The sequence below is a fragment of the Arachis stenosperma genome, chromosome 9 (assembly GCF_014773155.1).
Source record: "Arachis stenosperma cultivar V10309 chromosome 9, arast.V10309.gnm1.PFL2, whole genome shotgun sequence".
Taxonomy (NCBI): domain Eukaryota; kingdom Viridiplantae; phylum Streptophyta; class Magnoliopsida; order Fabales; family Fabaceae; genus Arachis; species Arachis stenosperma.
Window position 1 is genome coordinate 12,556,830 of NC_080385.1, and position 22,056 is coordinate 12,578,885.

A 22,056-nucleotide genomic window follows, 5' to 3' on the forward strand; every position below is an offset into this window, starting at 1 on the left:
TGGACTATTTTGTACTCCGTTAGAATTAACGGAATAAAAGACCTAAGTAATTGATGGAGTCAATTATTAGAAACCAATCGAGTAATTAATTTTAGTTGAAGACTAAAATATCAAATTTAAAATTCTTTGAGGACCAAAATGGATATATTCTGCTTAAAGTATTATAACATCACAACACTCACTTATTATACTACGCGTATACACATTAAACATTCTTATCCGGGAAGGTTGAAGGAATTGGATACTAGAAGTAGAGGCAGGTGAAGCCATGGAAACAAGTTTTGTTTTTTGTGTTACAATGTGTATCCAAACCCATGTTTGTTTGGGCCGAATATGATGAAAAGAAAGCTTCAAGCTTCAATCTCTATTGTTGTCTTTGATCTGAGATCCATCAGTTATTTACCCAATTTCTCATAGCTCCATTTTCAGACAGGCTTTCCTTTAGCCCAAATCAGGCCCATTTCTTTACCACCAACCTGGAGAGGGAGATACAGAGAGAGTGAGAAGAAAACAGCCTGAAAAAGTGAAAAATAATCCCCAATTCCACTTTACACAGAAACCCTAACCATAACCAATTCATCGCAACCGTTCCAATCTCTCTCTTACTCCACTTTTCCTTCTACCTCTACTTTCTCAATTTCAATTCTCTAATAAATCCCCCCAAATTCCACACCTTTTCACATAATTCACCAAAAAATTCGATTGGGGTTCGTTTCGTTCCCATTTCATGGACGACATGGAAGACGACGCAAGGTACCCTCCAAAATCCTTCCCTTTGAACCGACAGAACCCTTCCCACCGCCACAAACACCCAATTAGACCACCCCCATTCCACCACCACAACCCTCGCTACGAGGACCAAGAGGATGACGATTACGACGACGAAGAAGAACACGCCGAATTCGAAAACTACGGAAACGATGTCGTTGATAACACCAACAACGAAGACGATGACGACGACTGTGGTAACGGGGTCCAAAACGGGTATTTCAAGAAGAGGAAGGTCGGGGTAGGAGGTTCCCCTGTTCCGACGGGATACGAGTTCGCGCCACGTGTCAAATACTCATACGGCGATGATTGGTCAGAGCATGCCACGTTCGTGCTGCTTGAGGTTTGGGGTGACAAGTTCCTGCAACTTGGGAGGACAAGTTTGAGGTCTGACGATTGGCTTGACGTTGCAGAGAAGGTGTCTGACGAATTGAAAGCTGAGAAGAGCGTTGCACAATGCAAGAGCATGTTGGATAAGCTCAAGAGAAGGTACAAGAAGGAGAAAGGAAAGGTTGAAGAGTTAGGTTTGGGTTCTTGCAAGTGGGCATTCTTCAAGAAGATGGACATGTTGATGGCTTCGTCTACACGGCAGGAGTATGGTCTCGCTTGTGGCGTCGATGGTGGGGAGTATGTGTTCATGAACACAAGGGTGTACCTTAGTAGGTCCAATGGGTTTGATGAGATGAGGGATAGTCCCGGTGAGAGTGAGAGTGATGAGGATGAGGATGGTTTAGATGGTCATGGTGTTGGGGTTGGGGTTGCTTCTGCGGCAAGGAGGAGGAGTGGTGTTGGTGGTGGTGAGGATGAGGAGGAGGAGGAGGAGAGTTCGTTTCGTGTGCTGGCAGATTCGATTCAGAAGTTTGGGAAGATATACGAGAAGATTGAGAATAGTAAGAGGCAGCAGATGATGGAGTTGGAGAAGATGAGGCTGGATTTCAATAGAGAGCTAGAGTTGCAGAAGAAGCAGATATTGGAGAGGGCTCAGGCCGAGATCGCAAAGATACAGGATGTCGATGAGGATGAAACCGACACTTCTACCGAGAATCTCAGTGAATGAGGTTGGTTAACTATTTGACTATAATTGCTTGCATTGGAACATGGTATCTTGTATATTATAGGGACTTAACTAGGATTGGAATAATTCCCTAAGATGTTTAAAGAATTTTTGTTTCTGTTATAAGCACTGTTTGTAGACATTTGTTAGGATTTATTATCATATAAAAACATAATCTTCTGAAGTGATTATTATATATGTACTTTCTATGTTAGAATTTTTAGATCACACTGCGAAATGAAATTGACACCACAGTTCCATTCCGTATGAGGAAAGCGGCATGTGAACCAAGTAAAGGAATCAATTGCATGCTATCAAACACCTAAGGTGCTGTCATGCAAGTTAGATATGAGACTGTTGGTGTCCCTTTAAAGTTAAGATCAATTTCTTTTTGGAGCGGAGAAGGTAGGAAATAGTCTTTTAAATAGCAAGTATTTACAGGAATATGCAAGGGTAGATCCTGATACTTCGCATGAGAACTAAAATTAGGGTACAACTTAGATTCAATTGAAGAATTAATCATATGTTGTTGAGTCCTTCAGACTAAAAGGATAATGGAAATGCATCTCATAAAAATGGTTTACCCGAATGGCTGAATGGGAGGTTAGCATGATGAGATAGTTCGATATTCAAAACTTGGGTTCCCAATCAACTTATTGTGTGGTCAATGGCATGGTCTATTTTGTCAGGTATAGAATAGGACTGTGCGACTTTCCTCTTAAGACAAGTTCATTGATTTGGATTTGTGAAATAATCTACTAAGATGAGACTAAGAAATGATGTTACAGTGTGCTTATTTTAATTCATCCAGAGAGTTTGCATTTTACAGATTAACGGCACCTTATGCATTAGATGAGTCTTTGTATCTCTTGTTCCTGGAGTCCGGTTCATGAATTTTTGTTGGCGTGAATTCATATCTGATTCTTCAACAATAAATTGAAAATGTTTATCACAGGAATTGGAATCTTGGAAAAGGCAGTGATATCTTAATAGAGCACAGCGCAACAGCTTTGAGGAAAAGATTACCTACAAGCTGAAATGAGCTGCTACCAGTGAGGTGTTTAAACTGTTTGTATACTCTGGCATTGAGGAAATTGTTGCTGGAAATGTAACTCTTGCAAGAGTAACCTGCAATAACTTGTGGAGCAATTTTAATAAATTGCTGCACATTTATGTAACCATTTCTGTCAACATAGGTGCTTTCATCCTAATTTAAGTGATGTAAGTTTAGTATTTATTTGGTTTGACAAAACGTTCTCTATTTTTATTTTCAATGTTTTCTAATTTTAGAATTTTGTAAAGAAAAAGTGAAAACAGGGAAAGTAAAACTCTGTTTTCATTTTATACTTTTACTCCTTTTTTTTCGCCACAAAATCTTGAAACTAGAAAATATTGAAAATGAAACACAAATCAATCAAGCCTTAATATTGTCATGATTATTGTGTGCCAGTGCATATGTAGTCATCTACTGATTTTGAATATATAACATTATAACTGATTATTTATAGCATTTGTTTATGTCCTTAAGTCTGTTGGATTTCAGTCTTCCTAAACATGGTAAAGAATTTACTATCTTATTTTACCATCACTAAATAATTAGAATGTTTTCACAAAAAGAAGATCTGCAATAAAAAAAGAAACATTTTCATTTCAGAATGTGATACAGTAAATTATATTGTCGTACTAATCAATAATCATTCTGTAAAATGAAATATTTTGAAAATTTTGTAAAACATAAGACTGCAGATCTTTACCAGCATTAATCAAACGACGAGATAATCCATTTTAATCACCTGAGAGTCTGAGACAGCATGGCCAAGCAGGGAAAGGTGTATTCACTTCATTTTAACTCAAATAAGTTTTGTTCGTTAGACTGGATAATGTGAAGTTATATTTATATGTGGACGTTTTTTTATAGTATACAAGAATTTTTTTTTTTTTTGGTTTAGGATTATTAGTTATTACCACTACTTGGCATCAGTCAAGTTTCGAATTCGAGTTCGAGTGCACTTATTGTAAGGTATAGAAGATGACTACTAGACCACGGTTGTGTGCATACAAGAAATGTTTTATCTTCTCTCATTTTTATCAATCAATTATGAATTATACTAAAAAAAATTGGTGCATATAACATCTGTCAAAATAAAATAAATCTATGATCAAGTGTAGTGGATTGAGATTCCTTGTGTAATGAAATTATGATATCATCAAAGTACTATGAAAATAAAAATGAGAATGCACTAAGTTCTACAAAAATGGCTGCACCAAACTTAAAGAAAGAATACATAATACATAACATGATGATGATAGAATAAATACTAATACATTACATGAGTATGAGATTGATGTTCTACATTGGGAATAAGTCATCCTTGATAGCAGGACATATCCACTGTATCTGAATGTATGTGATCTCCCACATATCATCATCTTCTTTGGGCACCAAAATCTCTTGCTCCTTCATCTGTGTTATTATCTTCTTCAACAAATGAGGTATGATGTCACTCAAACTTGATGGACCATAATGCCCCAAGTCAGCTTTCATACACGTGTCCATCCTCCTCAATATGCCTAACCAGAATGTCCTAAATCCAGGGCTCTCAGCTATTTGCCTCAATGACTGCAAGAACATATCAGTAAACAGCTCCATTGCAAGCTTAAGTGTCCCTTCCATGCTCCTCATTTCCTTTTCTGCGCCTTCCCTCCTCGAGTACTCCAGCATCTTCTCGTGAAGCTCGTCGACCATGGCGAAGATCACAAGGTTGAAGTAGTTGATGCAATTGGATGATATAAAAAGGAGTTCCTCAGCAAGCAAGAAACTCTTGTGAAGAGAATGAACTGCATGGTTTCTTATCTCTTCTTGTCTTGACAATGTTGTTCTTCTGAATGCTTCTCCAAGTTTCACAAACAGGTTCATGTTGTAGTTTGCAAGGCTTCTGCTAGTTTCCTCATTAGAGGAAGAGCTTGTGCTGCTTGATATACTGAAATTACTCCCAGGATCTGAGTATAGAGTCCTGTGCCAATGGATCAACAAGTTAACCGAATCGGCTAATATATCTAACATCTTCTTCTTTTTATCTGCAGGACTGTTCTTAGCTAGAAAACAACCAAAAGCACAATCAATGCAAAACGCATAATTCGTTCGTGACACATGAGTTCCATCAGAAAACAAAGTAACCAACGCATCCACTCCCAAGTCGTAGGTTTCCGGATACCTCCAGGCGACTGAAAGCAAGTTTAAGAGCGATTTCCATCCGAAAGGAGTCTGCAAATTTGCAGCATAGTCGGTGACTATTCGGCTGGATGTTTGAGAAATGATATCATGGCATGTGTCAAGGATCTCTTTATCAAGCTTCCACATTAAAGTTATGGACTTGAATATGGCCTCCTCGCTTATCTTGTCATCAACTGGTTGGGAAAAGAGCTTTAGACAAATCTTGAGAAGGCCTAAAAGAGCTTTCTCAGCAAATGGGACTGGGGAGAACATTTGGAACTGAACAACTGCTAGAAGATATTCATGGAAATTTGGCCAAAACATGTGGAACCTGTGAGCATTAGCTATGGCTACTGCACTGAGTAGTTCCCAACAGAACTCAATGGTTTCTTCCTCATCGTGCTGTGTGCTATACTTTTGGCCTTTTCCGGCAGCCGCAGATATCAAAGATCTCCCAAGGCTGTGCAAGGATTCTATGGGAATGTTTGAACACGTACTGAAGATGCTACCAATTTGGCACAGTTTGATCATCTTGATATTCCTATCCGATTCGTTACTAAGGTTTATTCCATCATCCATGTTGTCCGGCGAAAGGAGAGTAAAGCGTTGCATTATGGTACCCATTTGGTGGCTGCTAAATCTATGATCTTCAGTAGGAGATGCAGCTGATTCAGGTGTGGTTGGTGCATCTGCAGATTGCTCAAGATCAAGAACAGATTGGGGAATCAGCTTAAGCCTCTTGAGTTTTATCAAGCAGTCTACAATGTTCTTCCAACCCCCTCTAATCCCGTTGCGAAACATGTTTGCTATGGTGAAAACAGCAACTGTTGCCAATCTAGGCTTCAAATCATGGCCAAATGTGTAGAGAGTCTCCTCTGGAGAAGCATATGGATTCTGCAATGTGGTGAATTTGCAGAAAGATGTTATGAGCTCATCAAGGGTATCTTCTAGTCCATACTGAGCAATCCTCGCAACCGAGAACAAGCCTTCAATGCATTCATGGAGCAGCTCCTCTTCATCATTATGCTCAAAGAATGATGAAAGAGCCGCAACCGATGGACCAGCAATGCAAGCAAACATATCCCTGCATAATCTGCGATCATAGTCACATTGTATGTAGTTCTGTGACACTTTGGATCGGTTTATGAGCTGAATCCACCTGCTTGGTGTCATGTCTAGTGACACAGTACTTGTGTCAAGGGCAATTGCATAACTTGAAATGGACTGAAAAAGCTCTGAAAGATAATCTCTAGGCAGATCCTGTCCTGCGTTGATTGCGCGATTGTTCCTAATGAATTCTTCTTCTGTCATCTTCTTCTTAACTTGAGGATTGTGCTGATCAGTATTGAGCATGATAAGGGAATAGCAGAGGATAAGAACAGTGTCCTTGCTTGCAAACAAGTCTGATGATTGCTGATCATAGAATCTATCCGAAAAGGCTTCGAGTATGCGCTGAATCTTTTGTGACTCCCCTGGCAACAAGAAACTCTCTAGATAGAAACGAAGAGCAGTGTCAAGAACCATCCCATTGAAATGGAATGTCTCTGTGAACTCCTTGAGAACTTTGAGGTAGAATTCATCAGGGTCTCCAAGGTATTCTCCTATGATCTTCTTATCTAGGCCGGGTGTGTATCGAAAAAAGTAAGCATACCCTTTTGGATCCGGAGGATCAGATATCAATTTAGCATGCTTCAAGTACTCTAGACCCTTCTTATTATCTCTGTTGAAATGGTTTGCAGCAATCAGCAATTTCTTCTTCTGATATTTCCTCATCCTTACATGTTCCACCCAAGTGTCCAATTCATCTTCATCTCTCTCCATGTCTTCCCAAAAAGGTATATACTCATTCAATTGAACTGCATAAGCACCTAAAGGACCTGAATCATCTTTGTCAATGTTGTCTGCAATGTGGTGAATCAGAATCAATAGTCCTTCAAAGGCTTGGATTTGCATGCTTGTGGAGGAACCACTCCCTGCAAATGAATGCTTGCATAGAAGCCTGCCAAAATCCTCGAATACGTTCCGGCAACACGGATCGCAGTCAAAGTTCACATAAGCTTCTATGATGAATGTTGGTTGTCTGCAAAAGTTTATTATTCCCTCACCTGCTACTTCTTGAATCGAAATTGAGCTTCCGAAACTTGCAAGTCTTGTTAACACGTTTAAAAAGAAAGCTTCTAGCTGGAAACGTAAAAACCTACAACATTAAAATCATACATAAATAACATAAGTAGCAACACTATACAACAAAGCTTTTAATGTTGTATGTTCTGTTCATCTGAAGCATGATATAAGAATATCTAGTGTGAATGCATTGTACGAGACTTGATGCTAACTTATACTATGCTTATTTCTCAACTTTTTTTTTATCATGACTTTGACATGTAATTTTGTTAATTTGATTCAAAGTAAGAAAGAATATATGGATAACATATTATTATATATTTAAATTATTTTTACTTATTATAAAAAAATAGACGTAAAATCTACATCAGATAAATTTCATAAACTGACTACACAAAATATTTCTCTTTAACCAAATACGTAAAAATCTATCTTTAAAATTCCGTTTATTTCTCTGACTAATGAAGAATAATGAAATCTAACCTTCTTAGAAAGTGGTAGGCATTCAAGACAGTGCTGCAAATCATGGACAAGACAAAGGAACTAGACCATGAACCATAGTAAATCAAATGGTGAAACAAATCATCTTGGATCATCCTCAAGAGCCTAGGGTGCCTCCCAATAACATCCCCACTAAGTTCAAGAGCAGAATTGATCATAAGCAACGCAAAGATCTGAACATTCTCATCAGCAGTGTGAGGTAAAGTCCCATCAGGATTCTCAATCACAGACACAACATTCAACAGTGAACACAAGAAATGGAATATGTCAATGGCACACTTAATCCCATAGCCAGTCACTTCCCCACCACCACCATCATCATCCTCCTCATCATCATCATCGTCGTCCGTTTCTGATCCAGAATATTCCCCACTGCGGAGACGGTGGCGGCCACCCTTCTTCTCAAGCTCTGGAAGCCTAGAAAACACAACCTGAACAAGGGACAGACCCAAATTAGATGTATATATATAGAAATACACTTTTTCTTTGTTTTTTTCTTGGATTTGAACCAATACTAATTAACTCTCGAAATCATTAAATTAATTATTACATACATACTGATTCATATTTTTTTTAACTAAATAATCAATCATCAGACTGATTAAATTTATTATAATAAAATAATCAAATCTACAATATTAGAATAATCAAACTTATTTATAGGTAGTCACCAAAAAAAACTTATTTATAGGTAATATAACAAAAAAAAAATTTGAGATACTAAATAAATAGTGCTATACACATAACATGATTATATATGATTTATTACTACTAAAATTTTCTGGGTTCGTATCAGCTTACCTGTATAAGCTCATGCATGGTGTACCTGGCATTCCTCTGAAGCAAATCACCGCGATTAACAGATTGCTGCACAACTTGGAAACAAGCATTGACAAGCGTGCACACAGCGGGATCACTGAGCAAGATGGAAGCCCTGTGGTGCATTGTCCCAGCAAGAACCTGAAGAATCTTCATCATAACGGCGTCCTCAGACACCGGATCAGTTTTCTCGAGTCGACAACCGGTGATGGCGGTAACAATGGCTTCCATGGCTTCTTTGGCACCGGGAGTCCTTTCATCGAACACCTCGAACTTGAGGATCTTGAGGATGGAAGAGAGGGCGACGGCTGTGGCGGCGGCAGGCATGTCGTCGTTGAGAATGACGTCAAGGAACGGGGAGAGGTAGATAGAGGGGTCAATGCTGCGCCATTCTTGTGTAGGGTTGAAGATGAGAGAACGAAGAGACCTTAAGGAGGTGACAATGGAGGAGTCGAAGGTGTCTTCCAGGGAGGAATAGAGAGGGTTGAATTCGGGGCTTCGAGGAATGACTGCAAGAACTGCACCTACCTCGGTGTTTAGCATGCATGAGAGTGCAAGTTGTTTCCGTTTTGATCTTGAAATCGACTTGCTTCTTCGGTTGTTCTGGTGGTTATAATCTTCTTCTTCGTTTAAGAAATCCATTGCTGATAACCGTTTTATTGATTTCGCCATTTTTTTCTTTAATTTATTATTTGTTTTACTCAACTATGCGGTGGTGACATCATTGCTTGTGCATGTGCATGATTTTTGTTGAGAGAAGAAAAGCTTAGTTAGTTAGATGAAAGGTTACGTTAGATTAGAGTGATGAGAGTGGAGAAGACCGAGTACAAAGGAGAGGGGATTGTGCATGGAGTTTCGCATGTTTGAGGACACAAATAATCATGGGGAAAATGATTGCCGGAACATTTGGCAAATCACTCGTACATTTAATTTCTTCTGTTTTATTGTCTTATTTTTATATTTTATTTATTTGAAGGGATTTTGCCTTGCAAAAATGTCGTTACACTTAAGTTATGCTTATGCAGTATGCACATCAAACATTCGATTATCTCGTTAGTCTTCCTTGCGAAAATTATTATTGTCAACCTCCATTATTTTTATTTATTTATTTTGTTGTTCAGAGACAAAGGAAAAAGGAAAACAAGCTAAAAGAAAAGACTAGGCAAAACTGCCATCCTAATTTCTATCTAACATGGTCTTCTTGCAAGACCGACGAGTGGTAGGGGCGAGCAGAAATTGTGATATATAGCCATCAATTAATCATCATAAGTATGTTTAACAGTGGAAGATTACATCCAATGGCGCAAGATTACTCATTTTATTTTTTATAGTTAAATATTGGCCAAATTTTAACAAAATTGCTGGCCCTCTAAACTTTCTCAATCCCAATATACCGTTCGCCTAACAATCCACTAATGCTAATTCCCCTGTCATTTAGTGTAAGAATTTTGCATTACTAATCAATCTCATAATTTTCGTTTGTAAAATTTTAAAATAAATAATTGAATCAAATACCTTTTATTGACAGAATAAAATATAGTTAGATATGTACATAACTTTATAATGGATATTACGGTAGAAGTTTCACATTATCTCTAATTACATACTTAAAGTTGTAAGGACTTTAAAATAGTGAATAATTGAAATTTAAACATACATTGAGGGATGAGACGATAATTCAGTAGCCAACAGCCTTAGGCAAATATTGGCTTCAATGGCGGATTTGATTTGCTTCTTGGCAGGCTCCTCCCGCTGTGCTTGCCGGTGAATAGATCTCCGATTGGACCCTGTGCGTGGCGCCGAAAGCAGGGCTTAGTCTAATTTGTTTTGGCTTTCCCTTGGTTTGGGGTTTTTAAGCCCAGCAATAATAATAAAATAAAAAATCGGTAACATCTTTTAGTGTTAAACATACTTTAATGCCTAAGATTATTTTTATTTCGAGTGTCACAAGAAGACAAGGGACAGACATTATATATTGGCTAGTTCTCTAATTCTATATTTGCATCTTTTCCCTTTCTTCCATATAAAAGCAAAACAAAGAAGCTATTATGTTTCTGAAAGGAAAATAAAAGTATAAAACTACTCAATCAGTATAAATTTACATATTGCACTATGAAAGTCAGATCCTTGACCCCATCCTACCTGCCACTAAAACATCTGTTTTCCCGATCTAAAAGCAGCTTTTAGTTCATACCATAAACATATTAATGAATCTAAATCATCTTCATTAAAAGATTTAGAATCTTGTATCCGTGAGAAAGACACTAGGGTCTTCAACCAGTCTTCATGAAGTGTTGAGAACTCTGATCTCTGTTCACTTGATCTGAAACTTCTTCCAATTGATTTTTTCATCTGTTGGCTAGCCTTTGAAGCAACCTTTACGGTATTCTCCGGAATCCCAGCCTTAAGGGCAACCTGCAACCCATAGCTCTCCGGAGATGCTCCGGAGGCAAGCCGGTATAAGAATACTAGTTCCTCACCACATTTGGAATAGCCATCAGATTTTGACTTGAAAGCACAAGCCATGTGCTGCATTTTAACATGCGGATGAGAGGCGAACTCTTTAGTGAGTGGATGGTAATGTGTGGCGAATAGCAACCGACAATTGACATTTTCAATAAGATGGCGGAATACCTGTGGAAATCCAGAGAATTATTAAATAGGATGACAATTTTCAGACATTATCAAAACATGGATACTTTAGGTCACACTCTCAATTTCAAATGTTTACTATGCCTCAAGCACAAGGTATAGCCTAACAGAACCTTGAACGAAAAAAAAAAAAAAAGAAGATAGCCACACTGTAATTCTCCAACTTAAAGAGTATTGAAATTCTAAGCAGTGGCACACTTTAAAATAAAACCAAAGCGGCCGCTTGGAAAACCTCACACACACACACAAGAATGGTAAAGAGCAGAGCCTCACTGCATATGCAATGGCATAGCCATCAAAAGTGCTGGTTCCTCGACCCAATTCATCAAGTATAACTAAAGAATCTTGGGTAGCATTCTGGAGAACTGATGCAGTTTCTGTGCACTCAATGTAGAAGGTACCTGAAAATAGAAGCAAAATTTGTTGGCCTGTACATTTCATCTTACTAGAAGCATTGATTTGTTTAAGCAGGAAAGATCATCTGGATGCTGTATGGTACAAATTATAAAGCATACTTCCATTTGTGAGTACTTACTCTCGCCTGTCATGATTCTATCTGTTGCTCCAAGCCGTGTGAAGATGATATCCACAGCTGAGAGAACACAACTTTCACATGGCACATAGCAGCCTATCTGCAAAGGCATCAGAGGCATATTATAAAGAAAGGTATCAGAAAAAGATGACATGGCAAAGTGCATAATATATAAGATGCATCCCCCTAGAGGTTTCATAATTCAGACATAAGCCCCTTGTATTATTCCAAAATGTGTAATGTTTTCCCCTTACAATAAGGAAAACTTGTTACAAAGAAAGAAAGGAAGGAAGGAAGGAAACTGAACAATGGTGTGTACTTAAATCAGGCGGATAGAGTAGAGTGCAGAGGTCTAACAGGGGGAAAACACGAGAGAATATACACTAGAACAAAAGAGAGAACCTGGGCCATTATAACAGCCAGACAGGTAGCACGCAAAAGTGTTGATTTTCCACCCATGTTTGGTCCAGTCAGCAGCAATGTGCGATGATGCCCACCTTCATTCTCACCAAGAATTATGTCATTGGGGACAGGCACACATCCATTTTCTCCGAGGGCAAATGGATGCCATAACCCCTTCATTTTAAGCACAGGTCCTCCATTGTCTTTACCCGTAAAACTTTCTGGCACTATGACAGGCCTACACATACTTCCAGATGAGAAGCTAGAAGTAACAGCAAAGGATCTTAGCACGTCAATGCAATTGATGGCATGAACAACTTCAAACCATTGTGTAGCTTTCTCCAAAAGTAGTTCAGCAAGTATTGTAAGTGTTTCAGCATCTGAATCTGTAACATTATGATTCTGCCACCAGATATAATATATGCTTAGTCATGTAGACAAGTAAAAACTTTCCCTCTATTCCTCACATTAATGTTGACAAAGGAAAAACATATTCAAACATAACAACATAACAAGCAATTGCATGTTCTAACATATGACCATGTAATATTGTTGAAAATTTGAGAATCAACATTTGAGATACAATACACATCAAAATTCCAAACTGTTAATTCTATGTAGAAAAAGGCAAAGCAGTCAGCTTGCACGTGTTTAACAAAGATAATTAGAAATGGATTTGGTCACCACAATAAATGAATTGTTTAAAACTTTAATTACACAGATGTTTAGCATAATGCACCAAATTTGTTAAAAGGACACAAGGCTGTCAAAATAGAGTAAGCTTACACAGCCAGCCCAAATAGTGCAACGGAATTCATAGCTTATATAAAAACCAAAGTGATTTTCAGTTAGCCTGGTTAAACATTTAGCCTCCACCCTCATCTACATTTTGGCCAGGCCCATTCCCCACTTCCCGAAGAACCAAATCTAAAATTTCCTAACAAGTTAATCCCACCTACAATTACCCGAAGGCTTGTCATCCCTGGATCTTGTATCTGTCAAGTCTCCCACTCCTTGCCTATCATTCACATAGTCCCCAATCTGGTCTCAGGTGCATGACATACTCACATAGTCTTTGGGATTTAGCCCTCATCACCTTGGACCCTAGATCCGGGTGTTGATTAGTGCTTCTTCCTCATCATACTTCACAGCCTTAGCTTTGGCTGATCAATGTTCATGGCCATTGAGCAGGTACCCTAATTTTAGTACTATATCCAATATTGTGAACTAACATACATCCCTTGATATTATTATCACTGAATATTCTTCTGTTTCAATATTTAAAATATTCGATAAATTACTGATGGTTATCAACAATTATAATTTCCAAGTAACACAGCAAACTGTCACCAACAGGACCCTCTGATGAGGGTACATGCCAGTTCCCATACAATATAAGTTTCAAACTAGCAAATTTTTTTATCTTTAGTGCTTGGGTTTAGCTCTCATGAACCTGAAGCCCTTAGATTGAGAAGATATGAAGGTTTTATTTCATACTTTTTAAATGAGAAGCATGAGTAAGGAAACAAACCTGATAATTTGGGAAGTCACTATCTACAGCTGCTTCAAACTGACTAAGAAATTGATCAAGCCCATCACTACCAGCCAGAATTGGTAGTTTAAAGACTTTTGTCAAGGATGATGTTAAAGGCTGCTCATTCTGTAGAAGAAGCAACAAACTCAAAGCAGTGCGAAGCCCTTTCACAAGTGACCCAAATACTTTCACCTGTAATAAATTAAACATTACATATGTGCACCAAGCAGAGACTATGATTGCCATAAAAAATGCAAAGTTGCTAGCAAGTCAATGTGCTTATTTTGACATTAAAATAAGAAGGTATCTGACATATGAGTGAAACTTGGTTTCAAAGTCAGTGTGAAAAACAATTACCATGTCCTGAACAAATGAGGCATAAAAAACAAAAATAGAAGTAACTCACCCTCTGCTTCAATATTTTTTTTGCCAACAAAGGCAGTAAAAGAGGGCCTGATAGTTGAAGGCTGGACTTGGTTCGGCCAAGCAATAGTTCCAAATCTGAAAGCTTGCGAAGATGTTGAGCAATATGTGACACAATCTCCGGGTGAGTCATTAAATCATCAACTGCATCAAGCCTATTTTTAATTCCTTCAGCATCTTTTAAAGGACGACAGATCCAGTTCCTAAGAAGCCGCTTTCCAGATGAAGTCACACAGTTATCAAGATATTTGTACAAAGTACCTGAAGTGAGAGGAGAACTGATTATACAACTGCATATTTAATTTATAATAAAATTATGTTGTAAAGTTAAGACAGTTCTAAGATAGAACAAATCAAATAATCACTTACCTGTTTTCCCACCATCCGCATTATTACCAAAGATCTCCAGATTTATCAACGTCTGACCATCCATTTTAAGGCATCCCCTATAAACTTGGTAAGGATATATATCCCCATCTTGAAGGACATCATCTAGCTGTGCATAAAGTAGAACATTTTAATACTGCTACTAACCATTGCAACATAACTGAATATTCTTAAAAATACTGCTACTAACCCCACTTAAAAGGAATCATAGTAAGCACTAAACATACCTTCAATCTAACTAGATTATCAATCAGTCCACCAAGAGCACACATTGCAGTTTCATGATGAGTAACTTTGCTCAGCACATAATCAAGTGAATGAAAAGACCTCTTAAAGTATTCTTTTGAGCGAACTAAATCATTGATTTCTGTGTTTACCAAGTCAGCAATAGACTGCACTGGAGTCAACTGTAATGTTGTTGAACCTGCAAAAGAGAATTGAGATTCAGAAATACTTTCTAACATTAAAATAAATTAGAGGACAATGAGAATTTTGTGCCTAGTATATAGGGAGTTTGCATTGTAGTGCCAAAATATCCAAAAACAAAAGAACAAAGTAATGAAAAGAATTGCGACCTGAAAAATGTTCCTAATGTAATTGGTCTCAAGTTATCAGAATGTACACAAGCAATGTTCCTAATGTAATTGGTCTCAAGTTATCAGAATGTACACAAGCAATTGCGTTAAGAATAATGAACATATATAGCCTGAATTCCTATGAAAACATTTTGTTCCATATATATATATATATATATATTCATATCATATGGATATAGTCCAGGTAGTGTCTACAGATTCAGAAGGTTAATCATATTGTGTACATATTAAAACCCGGTTCATTTTGAAATAAGAAAAACAAAATTACCAAATAAATCATAACATTTTCCAACCACAAGATGTTTATTACTATACAAAACCGTGCAAAATCAATTTCAAGTAGTGCTGTAATTGATGTGTAGCTCCCAAGCCAAAGAAACACCCATATAAAATCCCAGAGTGCTTTCTACATCACGTTAATATATCCCCACACCAGCAACAGAAGATCACATCTCACCATGTAATGAGAATTTTCTAAGCGCTTTCTGAGCTCCTTTGGACAGCCCTGAAAAAACATTATATTTTAACATGAAATAATGGACCTTTGGATTTGATATGTATTTGAGAATAGATTGTTGTTCACCTCTACTTTCATATATAACTTCCTTAGGCGACACCTAAACACCAATGCCCAAAATTAAATTAGCTAAAAGTTTTACAAGTGAGTTACAATTCATGAAACCTATACCCTAATTATAAAAGTGAAAAATAGGTAATTAAGATGTCCCAAAACATACTTGCATCAATAAAGCTCCCAGAGCAGAACATGATGCATCATCATCAATGGAGCCAACCCAAAATCGAAGACGAGCACAATCAACAAAAGCAAATCCATACACAACTGAACCATCATCCAAGCTGGTGCTACCCTGTAAATTTTTCAATTTATCACCATTTAACATTTCGAGGTACCAACAAAACTATCTATGCATTAGGTATACTTATAATAGCTTGCAAAAATTAATAACTCAGCAACAGTGCAAACCTCTTTTATTGCAAGCAGATGGTTGGCATCAGGTCCAATATTACCCTCAACAGTGGTTGATGGAGTGATGACCTGAACTAATTTTCTTTGAATAACCTGAAAATATGATGACAGTCAGTAATACCATGCAAAAAAGGCAATCTGAATTTGCACGTTGCATAAGATAATTTGTTAGAACTCAAAAGCACCAAGGATAATGAATAAATAAAATGATATATAAAGATTTATCTTAATTCAGTTCAATGTCATGTTATCTGCTGCAACATCAGGTAGGAAACAGTTTCCAACACATACAATAGACTGAGACACAGGAAATTCAAAATGTTTGAATGAACATGAATTTATCCACATCTAGGGTAAATAGCTATGAAGCTAAACTTTCTATGTACAACCAAAGAACAACATCACCTACAAGAATTTAGCAAAGCCAACACAACTGTAAGCATGGAAAAACTTACAGAGTTGGCTCCTCTAGCCTTTGCTTCTTCGGATGTCTCCAACTGCTCCACCCTTCCAACCTTGTATCTTCACAACGAAAGAAAAAACTCAAAACAGGGCATACTAAGTCCTCAATTCATTAGCTAGGAAATTGATATGCAACATGATTAGTAAGATCATATCATGCAATCTATCTGGAGTTAGCCATACTCATCTATGTGCTGCATGAAATCTCCACTTCAGATGTACATTACATTTAATCAACTCAACTTTCAAACGAAATCTCACTCTATCCTTAGTACTTACCCCCGAGCAACCAAGTTTTGAACAGCATCATCAATCCCACTTTCAGATATACCAACCTGAAGTAGCAAGTAATAACAACTCTCTTTAATCTGTAAGAGGTAAACAAGTAGGAAAGTAATAACCAAATGACTATATACGACAAAAGAGTTGACCTGTCGACATTTTCCCACACCACTTAATGTTATTTTCCAATCAAGCTCCTTATGGCCAATTTCAGCATCCATTTCATAGAGCTCATAAAACTTCCCCTGTGAATGCCATTAATTATGGCAGACTACTATTAATTGAAGGTAATGAATACACAGTAAATCCTCAGAATTAAATGGTATTACGACATCAATAGTCAAAATACTTCATGAACTAACCACTTTAAAAAATAGCAGAACATCCATGTATTTACACTTGACACTCCAATACTGTTTCTGTGAAGCTGACATCTTTTTCAAAGCATCCGGAGGTATATAAAGTGTTGTCCTGTCGTACAAAGGATCATTGGGCCTTCTTCCACTTGCATCCTTGATTCGAGAAGGATCAAGCCACTCAAACCTGCTAGCCACTTCTGCTTCCTTCTTAGTCAAGTTCAGTGATGGTGAATCCTCAAGAAATCTGACTCGTTTGCCAGAATCCATCAACGAACGAAACTTGGATTCATCATCTCGACTTCGCTTAGCATGAGAAGCAAGAGGCTGCATCCCTGGTGTTTCAGGCCCAACAACATCATCATTAATTTCGATAGGCTTTAACTGATTTGCCTTTGCCTTTACAGCAGTATTTTTCACCATAGGTTGAAAAGCTCCTTCATACTCCAGATGCTGTCCCTTACCGTTAGCACATGATGGTGAAGAAGACTTACACAAACTGTCATCTGATGACTGGCTCCTGCAAAAACATTAGCACACATAAGATCATTGTAGTGGCAAAATAACAAAAATAAAAATTATATTAAATTAAACAGCATTTTCATTTAGAAATTTCAGTTCCAGCAGTATTGTATGTTCGGTATCGTTGCTAGAGAATAAAATTCCTTGGAGATATCAAATTGCTTCAATTTACTATGTTGCAAAAGTTTACCGAATAATCCAAAATATGATGATTGATTATCATTCTCAAAGTGAAAATTCACATGCTATTTTTTTTCGATTCACCTTTCACATGCATTTAGTTCAGATAACAAGTTGACACTTCTGTTAACTTACTTTTTTTCTATTTTCTAATAAACTTAATGGAAAAAGGAAACAATATAAGAAAATAGAACATCGAAACTTTACGAAATAAGCACATTTCATTTTTTTTCTCTCGCATTTTGGTGAAACAAAACCCTAAAGGGGAATGACCGAATGAATGACTTGTACCTATGACTAAGCTTATCGCCGTCGCTGACAAACTTGTGCATGATGCTCTCAAAGAGGTTAGGAGCAAAGCCATTCCCGCTCGAAGCGAAGGTCGCCGGTAGAACCTGACGCGGCACCTTCTCCGGCGGCGTGTCGGTTCCTCTGACATCTTCTACCGCCGGCGCTGGAGGATTGACGGCGGCCGTGAAATTACGGTCGTGTTGACGGACAGACGAATCGGGAGGTCGGCGCTCACCGGAAGATTTGTTTTCCAGCGAGGCTTTCTGGAAGAATGAAAGTATCGATTTCTGGCGATTCATCGTTGAGGTGAGAATGGGAGAGTGACAGAGAAAATGTATGAAAGGGTTTAAGCTTTACGGTAGAATTGTGTATATTTGAGACTGTGCAGTAAAATTTTTTGGCGCCAAGGGGAAGTTTTAGCGCTCATTCTCAACCTGTTAAATTCAATAAATTGGGTGTTCCAAAAGACCAAAACTATAAATTGCTTTCTCGGTTTCTCCCTTTTTGTCAGGGACGGATTCGGTACGCGGCTTAGATTAGCGCACTGAAACGCAATTTTATTGTTTGGCGCACCGATAAATCAGGAAAGGCCAGAATAAAAATGCATGTTTTTGTTGGGTTCTTTCTACAATTTCGCACAAAATAGAGGGGTCATTTTGTTATTTTTTAAAATGAATATAGTTAACTTAATTGTTAGAATTAGTCAATTATTACTGTCGCCATTTTCCTTCTCTTTCACTTCCCTTTCACTCTGTCGCAATCGCACCCGCTTCCTCCCCTTCCCTTCCGTCGCAATCGCACCCTCTTCCTCCCTTTCCCCTCCGTCGCCTCTTCCTCCCTTTTCGCTTTGTCGCCTCTTCGTCCCCTTTCCCCTCCGTCGCAATCGCACCGTCCCTTCCTATCTCCACCACCCAGAACGACTGAAACCTCCTAACTCATCTAACTTCTTCTGCCCCCCCCCCCACACAAACAGCCTCACCTCTGACGACGACGGTACCTGATCTGCATTGTCGGTTGTCTTCTGCAATAGATGGCTTCGCCGTCTCCATCAATGGAAAGAAGGTACCCGTTGTATTATCATCCTTCACTTGATTTACAAATATCCACTTTTTCTTTGTCATAGGTCTCCAAATTTCTTTGGAGTACATTCCCCAATTTTGCGTGTTTCGCTAAATTACCGCATTGTTGCTGTTTGGCACAGGGTTGCCGGGGATGAAGATACCACTGGGGCGTGCGCGTTGCCGATGAAGCAGAGATGTCCGACGGAGCAGACCACGGAGTTGGATCGTTTGAGGGCGAAGGCTCTGCAGGGATGGAGTCGGACGAGTACGATTTTCAGGAAGATGAAACAGAACACGACCATCATGCAGAGGCCGATGTCGACAATGGAGATGCGGTTGAATTGGAAGACAATTTAGACGACGCCGGAGGAATGTCTGACAATTATGCGGACGACAAGTTTTACGCTGTTGATTCCGGCGAGTCGATAGGTTGGGTTGATTTTTTAAATTTGAGCGAGGAGGATGTTCTCCGGTTTAATTTCGCAGATGTTGACATTGTATTTGAGTTCTACCAGCAATATGCAAAGCACCATGGCTTCGGCGCGAGACGTTCTAGAAGCGAAAAACGCGGCGAAGTAAGGATACGGCAGGAGTTCGTGTGCCACCGACAAGGGTACCGATCCCCGAAGTTCTACTCGATGCCTAACCGGCAAAAGAGGCCGAGGGCCGAGACACGGTGTGGATGCCCTGCAAGGATGCTACTCCGCATGGACGATGAATTAGGACGTTGGCACGTTGCGTACTTTTCAGACGCGCATAACCACCACGTTCTTGAGTTGCAATTTTCTTCCATGCTCCCGAGCCATCAGAGGATAAGCGAAGCGGACATCGAGCAAATGAACGACATGCGCAAAGGGGGCATTGGCGTCTCCGAATCCACGGTTTTATGGCGAGCCTGGCCGGCGGGTATCATAATGTCCCGTACACAACAAGGAACATGCACAATGTAAATGCGAAGCAACGAAGGGAGGGTGGCCTAGATGCGGAATCGTGCTTAAGGTATCTACGAGAGTGCAAGGCAAATGATCCAGCACTGTACTACAAGGAAGTTGTTGACGGTGAGGGCGTGTTGCAACACTTGTTTTGGTGTGACGGCACCAGCCAAATTGATTACCAGGTGTTTGGAGACGTGGTTGCATTTGATGTAACGTATAAGAAAAACGTTTACCTTTCACCTCTTGTAGTATTCTCCAGTGTGAATCACCACAACCAAACGGTTGTCTTTGCCGCTGTACTGGTGGCAAACGAGAAAGAAGAGACATATGTCTGGCTGCTTCAGCAGTTGCAAACTTCAATGAAAGGGAAGGCTCCCGTGTCCATAATAACTGACGGTGACAGGAAAATGAAGTCTGCTATCGAGCAAGTTTTTCCAGAGGCTCACCATCGACTCTGCGCTTGGCATCTACTCCGAAACGCCACGAGCAACATCGGAAAGCCCAAATTCACCAGGATGTTTAAGGATTGCATGCTTGGCGACTACGAGGTCCGAACATTCCAGAGAAAGTGGTTTGAGATGGTTGAGAAATTTGGCGTCGCCGATAAGAGATGGGTACAGGACATGTATGAGAGAAGGCACAGTTGGGCCACAGCACACATACGGAAAAAGTTCTTTGCCGGATTTCGAACAACACCAAGGTGCGAGGGCTTGCACGCTGTGATATCACGGTATGTTAAGTCTCGATACAGTTATACTGAGTTTTTACGTCATTTCCATCGATGCTTGATGTTCGTGTGCGCAAAGGAGGTGGAGGCTGATTTCGAGTGTGTAAAGGGTGACCTTGTTATGACCACCAACCTGAAACAGCTGGAGCGGAGTGCAGCCGACAACTACACTCGTGCGATATTCTATTTGTTTGTTCCCATTCTTGACAGGGCCTGTGCAATGAGGGTAGTTGACTCTGAAGACAACGGTTCCTATTTTATCCACACTGTCTCTCGATACGGCACTCCGGGGAAAGATTGGCGTGTTGTTGCAACGTCTGATACGAGGGAGGTCCGATGCACGTGCATGAGAATGGAATGTTTCGGGGTCCCCTGCGAACATATAATTGCGGTTCTTGTTCTTAATAATGTTCATGAGATCCCGAGGTCTCTGATATTGCCGAGATGGACCAAGGATGCAAAACTTGTGGTGCAGTCGATGGGCGTGATATGGGATTCTGTACAACTGACGCAACACTGGTGCCTGATGGATTGGTACCAAAAAGTGTGCAAGATTGCATGTCACAGCACCGAAAAGTTCCAGTTTGCTAGGGATATTGCCGTGCTGATGTTGAAGCACTTCGAGAACGAAGATGCAGGGGACACCAGTTTTCCACCCGAGGGGCCACCTATTGAGGGTGGCAGAGCCCCGGTGCGGAATCCACCCAGGCGCAATACAAAGGGTAACGCTTCTCATGGTGGAAAGAAAACCCAGCGATGTCGTTTGTGCCGGGAGGTGGGACACAACAGGACGACGTGTCCGGACCGCCGCACAATAGAATTATCCAGCGCAGTTGCAGATGACATGGATTCGATGGACACTGATATGGTGGGTTGGTCACTTTATAAATGATATAGTTAAGTTTTCTGCTCTGTTAAATGGATCTAATCATTTGTTTTTTACATCGGTGTCAGCTGTATGATAACCTATCCGGCGATCTGTATGCGACCGTGGAGATTCCTTCGTTCTAATGCTCCGATAATGACACGCAGGCTGGGTTTGCTAATAGCGATTTTGCTGGGACCAACACGTTCAGGCCAGTCATGTCTCTCGCCGATTGAGCAAAGGGGGCCTACAGTCGTCACCACCGTGTGTTGCAACGGTAGGTTGGTCGAACCCTTTCACGTTCTCCGGTAGGCTGTAGCCGCGCACCGAATATTGTCTGGATTTCATCTGGGTACAGAACTGTCTATATGTCGTCGACGT

The 22,056-nt window shown here is 39.5% G+C and overlaps 4 protein-coding genes across 4 annotated transcripts; 2 read left to right on the plus strand and 2 right to left on the minus strand.

Moving 5' to 3' along the window:
- The first annotated feature begins 498 nt into the window (after nt 1–498).
- LOC130951233 (trihelix transcription factor ENAP1) lies at nt 499–3,247 on the plus strand. The gene is made up of 2 exons (XM_057879877.1): nt 499–1,826; nt 2,778–3,247. The coding sequence occupies exon 1, from the start codon at nt 728–730 to the stop codon at nt 1,823–1,825; it is 1,098 nt and encodes a 365-aa protein (XP_057735860.1). The 5' UTR covers nt 499–727; the 3' UTR covers nt 1,826; nt 2,778–3,247.
- Nucleotides 3,248–4,172: 925 nt separating this feature from the next.
- Nucleotides 4,173–9,152, minus strand: LOC130949071 (ARF guanine-nucleotide exchange factor GNL2). The gene is made up of 5 exons (XM_057877895.1): nt 8,463–9,152; nt 8,044–8,092; nt 7,644–8,013; nt 4,732–7,233; nt 4,173–4,686 (listed from the first exon to the last, which is right to left on the minus strand). The coding sequence occupies exons 1-5, from the start codon at nt 9,150–9,152 to the stop codon at nt 4,173–4,175; spliced, it is 4,125 nt and encodes a 1,374-aa protein (XP_057733878.1).
- Nucleotides 9,153–10,151: 999 nt separating this feature from the next.
- LOC130951726 (DNA mismatch repair protein MSH7) lies at nt 10,152–18,602 on the minus strand. Its single transcript, XM_057880435.1, has 17 exons — nt 18,088–18,602; nt 17,101–17,614; nt 16,888–16,983; nt 16,736–16,791; nt 16,450–16,516; nt 15,992–16,087; nt 15,744–15,875; nt 15,590–15,623; nt 15,464–15,511; nt 14,638–14,834; nt 14,393–14,519; nt 14,007–14,284; nt 13,598–13,792; nt 12,067–12,468; nt 11,668–11,764; nt 11,406–11,533; nt 10,152–11,114 (listed from the first exon to the last, which is right to left on the minus strand). The coding sequence occupies exons 1-17, from the start codon at nt 18,384–18,386 to the stop codon at nt 10,629–10,631; spliced, it is 3,252 nt and encodes a 1,083-aa protein (XP_057736418.1). The 5' UTR covers nt 18,387–18,602; the 3' UTR covers nt 10,152–10,628.
- A 740-nt stretch (nt 18,603–19,342) lies between these two features.
- LOC130949072 (protein FAR1-RELATED SEQUENCE 5-like) lies at nt 19,343–21,821 on the plus strand. The gene is made up of 3 exons (XM_057877896.1): nt 19,343–19,874; nt 19,958–21,678; nt 21,765–21,821. The coding sequence occupies exons 1-3, from the start codon at nt 19,343–19,345 to the stop codon at nt 21,819–21,821; spliced, it is 2,310 nt and encodes a 769-aa protein (XP_057733879.1).
- Nucleotides 21,822–22,056: the final 235 nt, after the last annotated feature.

Bases quoted from the DNA above. Each gene is read 5' to 3' on its own strand.
- LOC130949072 (XM_057877896.1), top strand. From the start codon at position 19,343: ATGTCCGACGGAGCAGACCACGGAGTTGGATCGTTTGAGGGCGAAGGC. The intron at 19,875-19,957 runs GTTGGCACGTTG...CCGAGCCATCAG, and splicing joins CATGGACGATGAATTAGGAC to AGGATAAGCGAAGCGGACAT. The intron at 21,679-21,764 runs GTGGGTTGGTCA...CATCGGTGTCAG, and splicing joins ATTCGATGGACACTGATATG to CTGTATGATAACCTATCCGG.
- LOC130951233 (XM_057879877.1), top strand. From the start codon at position 728: ATGGACGACATGGAAGACGACGCAAGGTACCCTCCAAAATCCTTCCCT.
- LOC130949071 (XM_057877895.1), bottom strand. From the start codon at position 9,152: ATGGCGAAATCAATAAAACGGTTATCAGCAATGGATTTCTTAAACGAA. The intron at 8,014-8,043 runs GTCTCCGCAGTG...ATTCTGGATCAG, and splicing joins GAAGAAGGGTGGCCGCCACC to AAACGGACGACGATGATGAT. The intron at 7,234-7,643 runs GTTAGATTTCAT...TTAATGTTGTAG, and splicing joins GCCTACCACTTTCTAAGAAG to GTTTTTACGTTTCCAGCTAG.
- LOC130951726 (XM_057880435.1), bottom strand. From the start codon at position 18,386: ATGAATCGCCAGAAATCGATACTTTCATTCTTCCAGAAAGCCTCGCTG. The intron at 17,615-18,087 runs GTACAAGTCATT...ATGTTTTTGCAG, and splicing joins GGCGATAAGCTTAGTCATAG to GAGCCAGTCATCAGATGACA. The intron at 15,512-15,589 runs GTGAACAACAAT...ATGTTTTTTCAG, and splicing joins AGTTATATATGAAAGTAGAG to GGCTGTCCAAAGGAGCTCAG.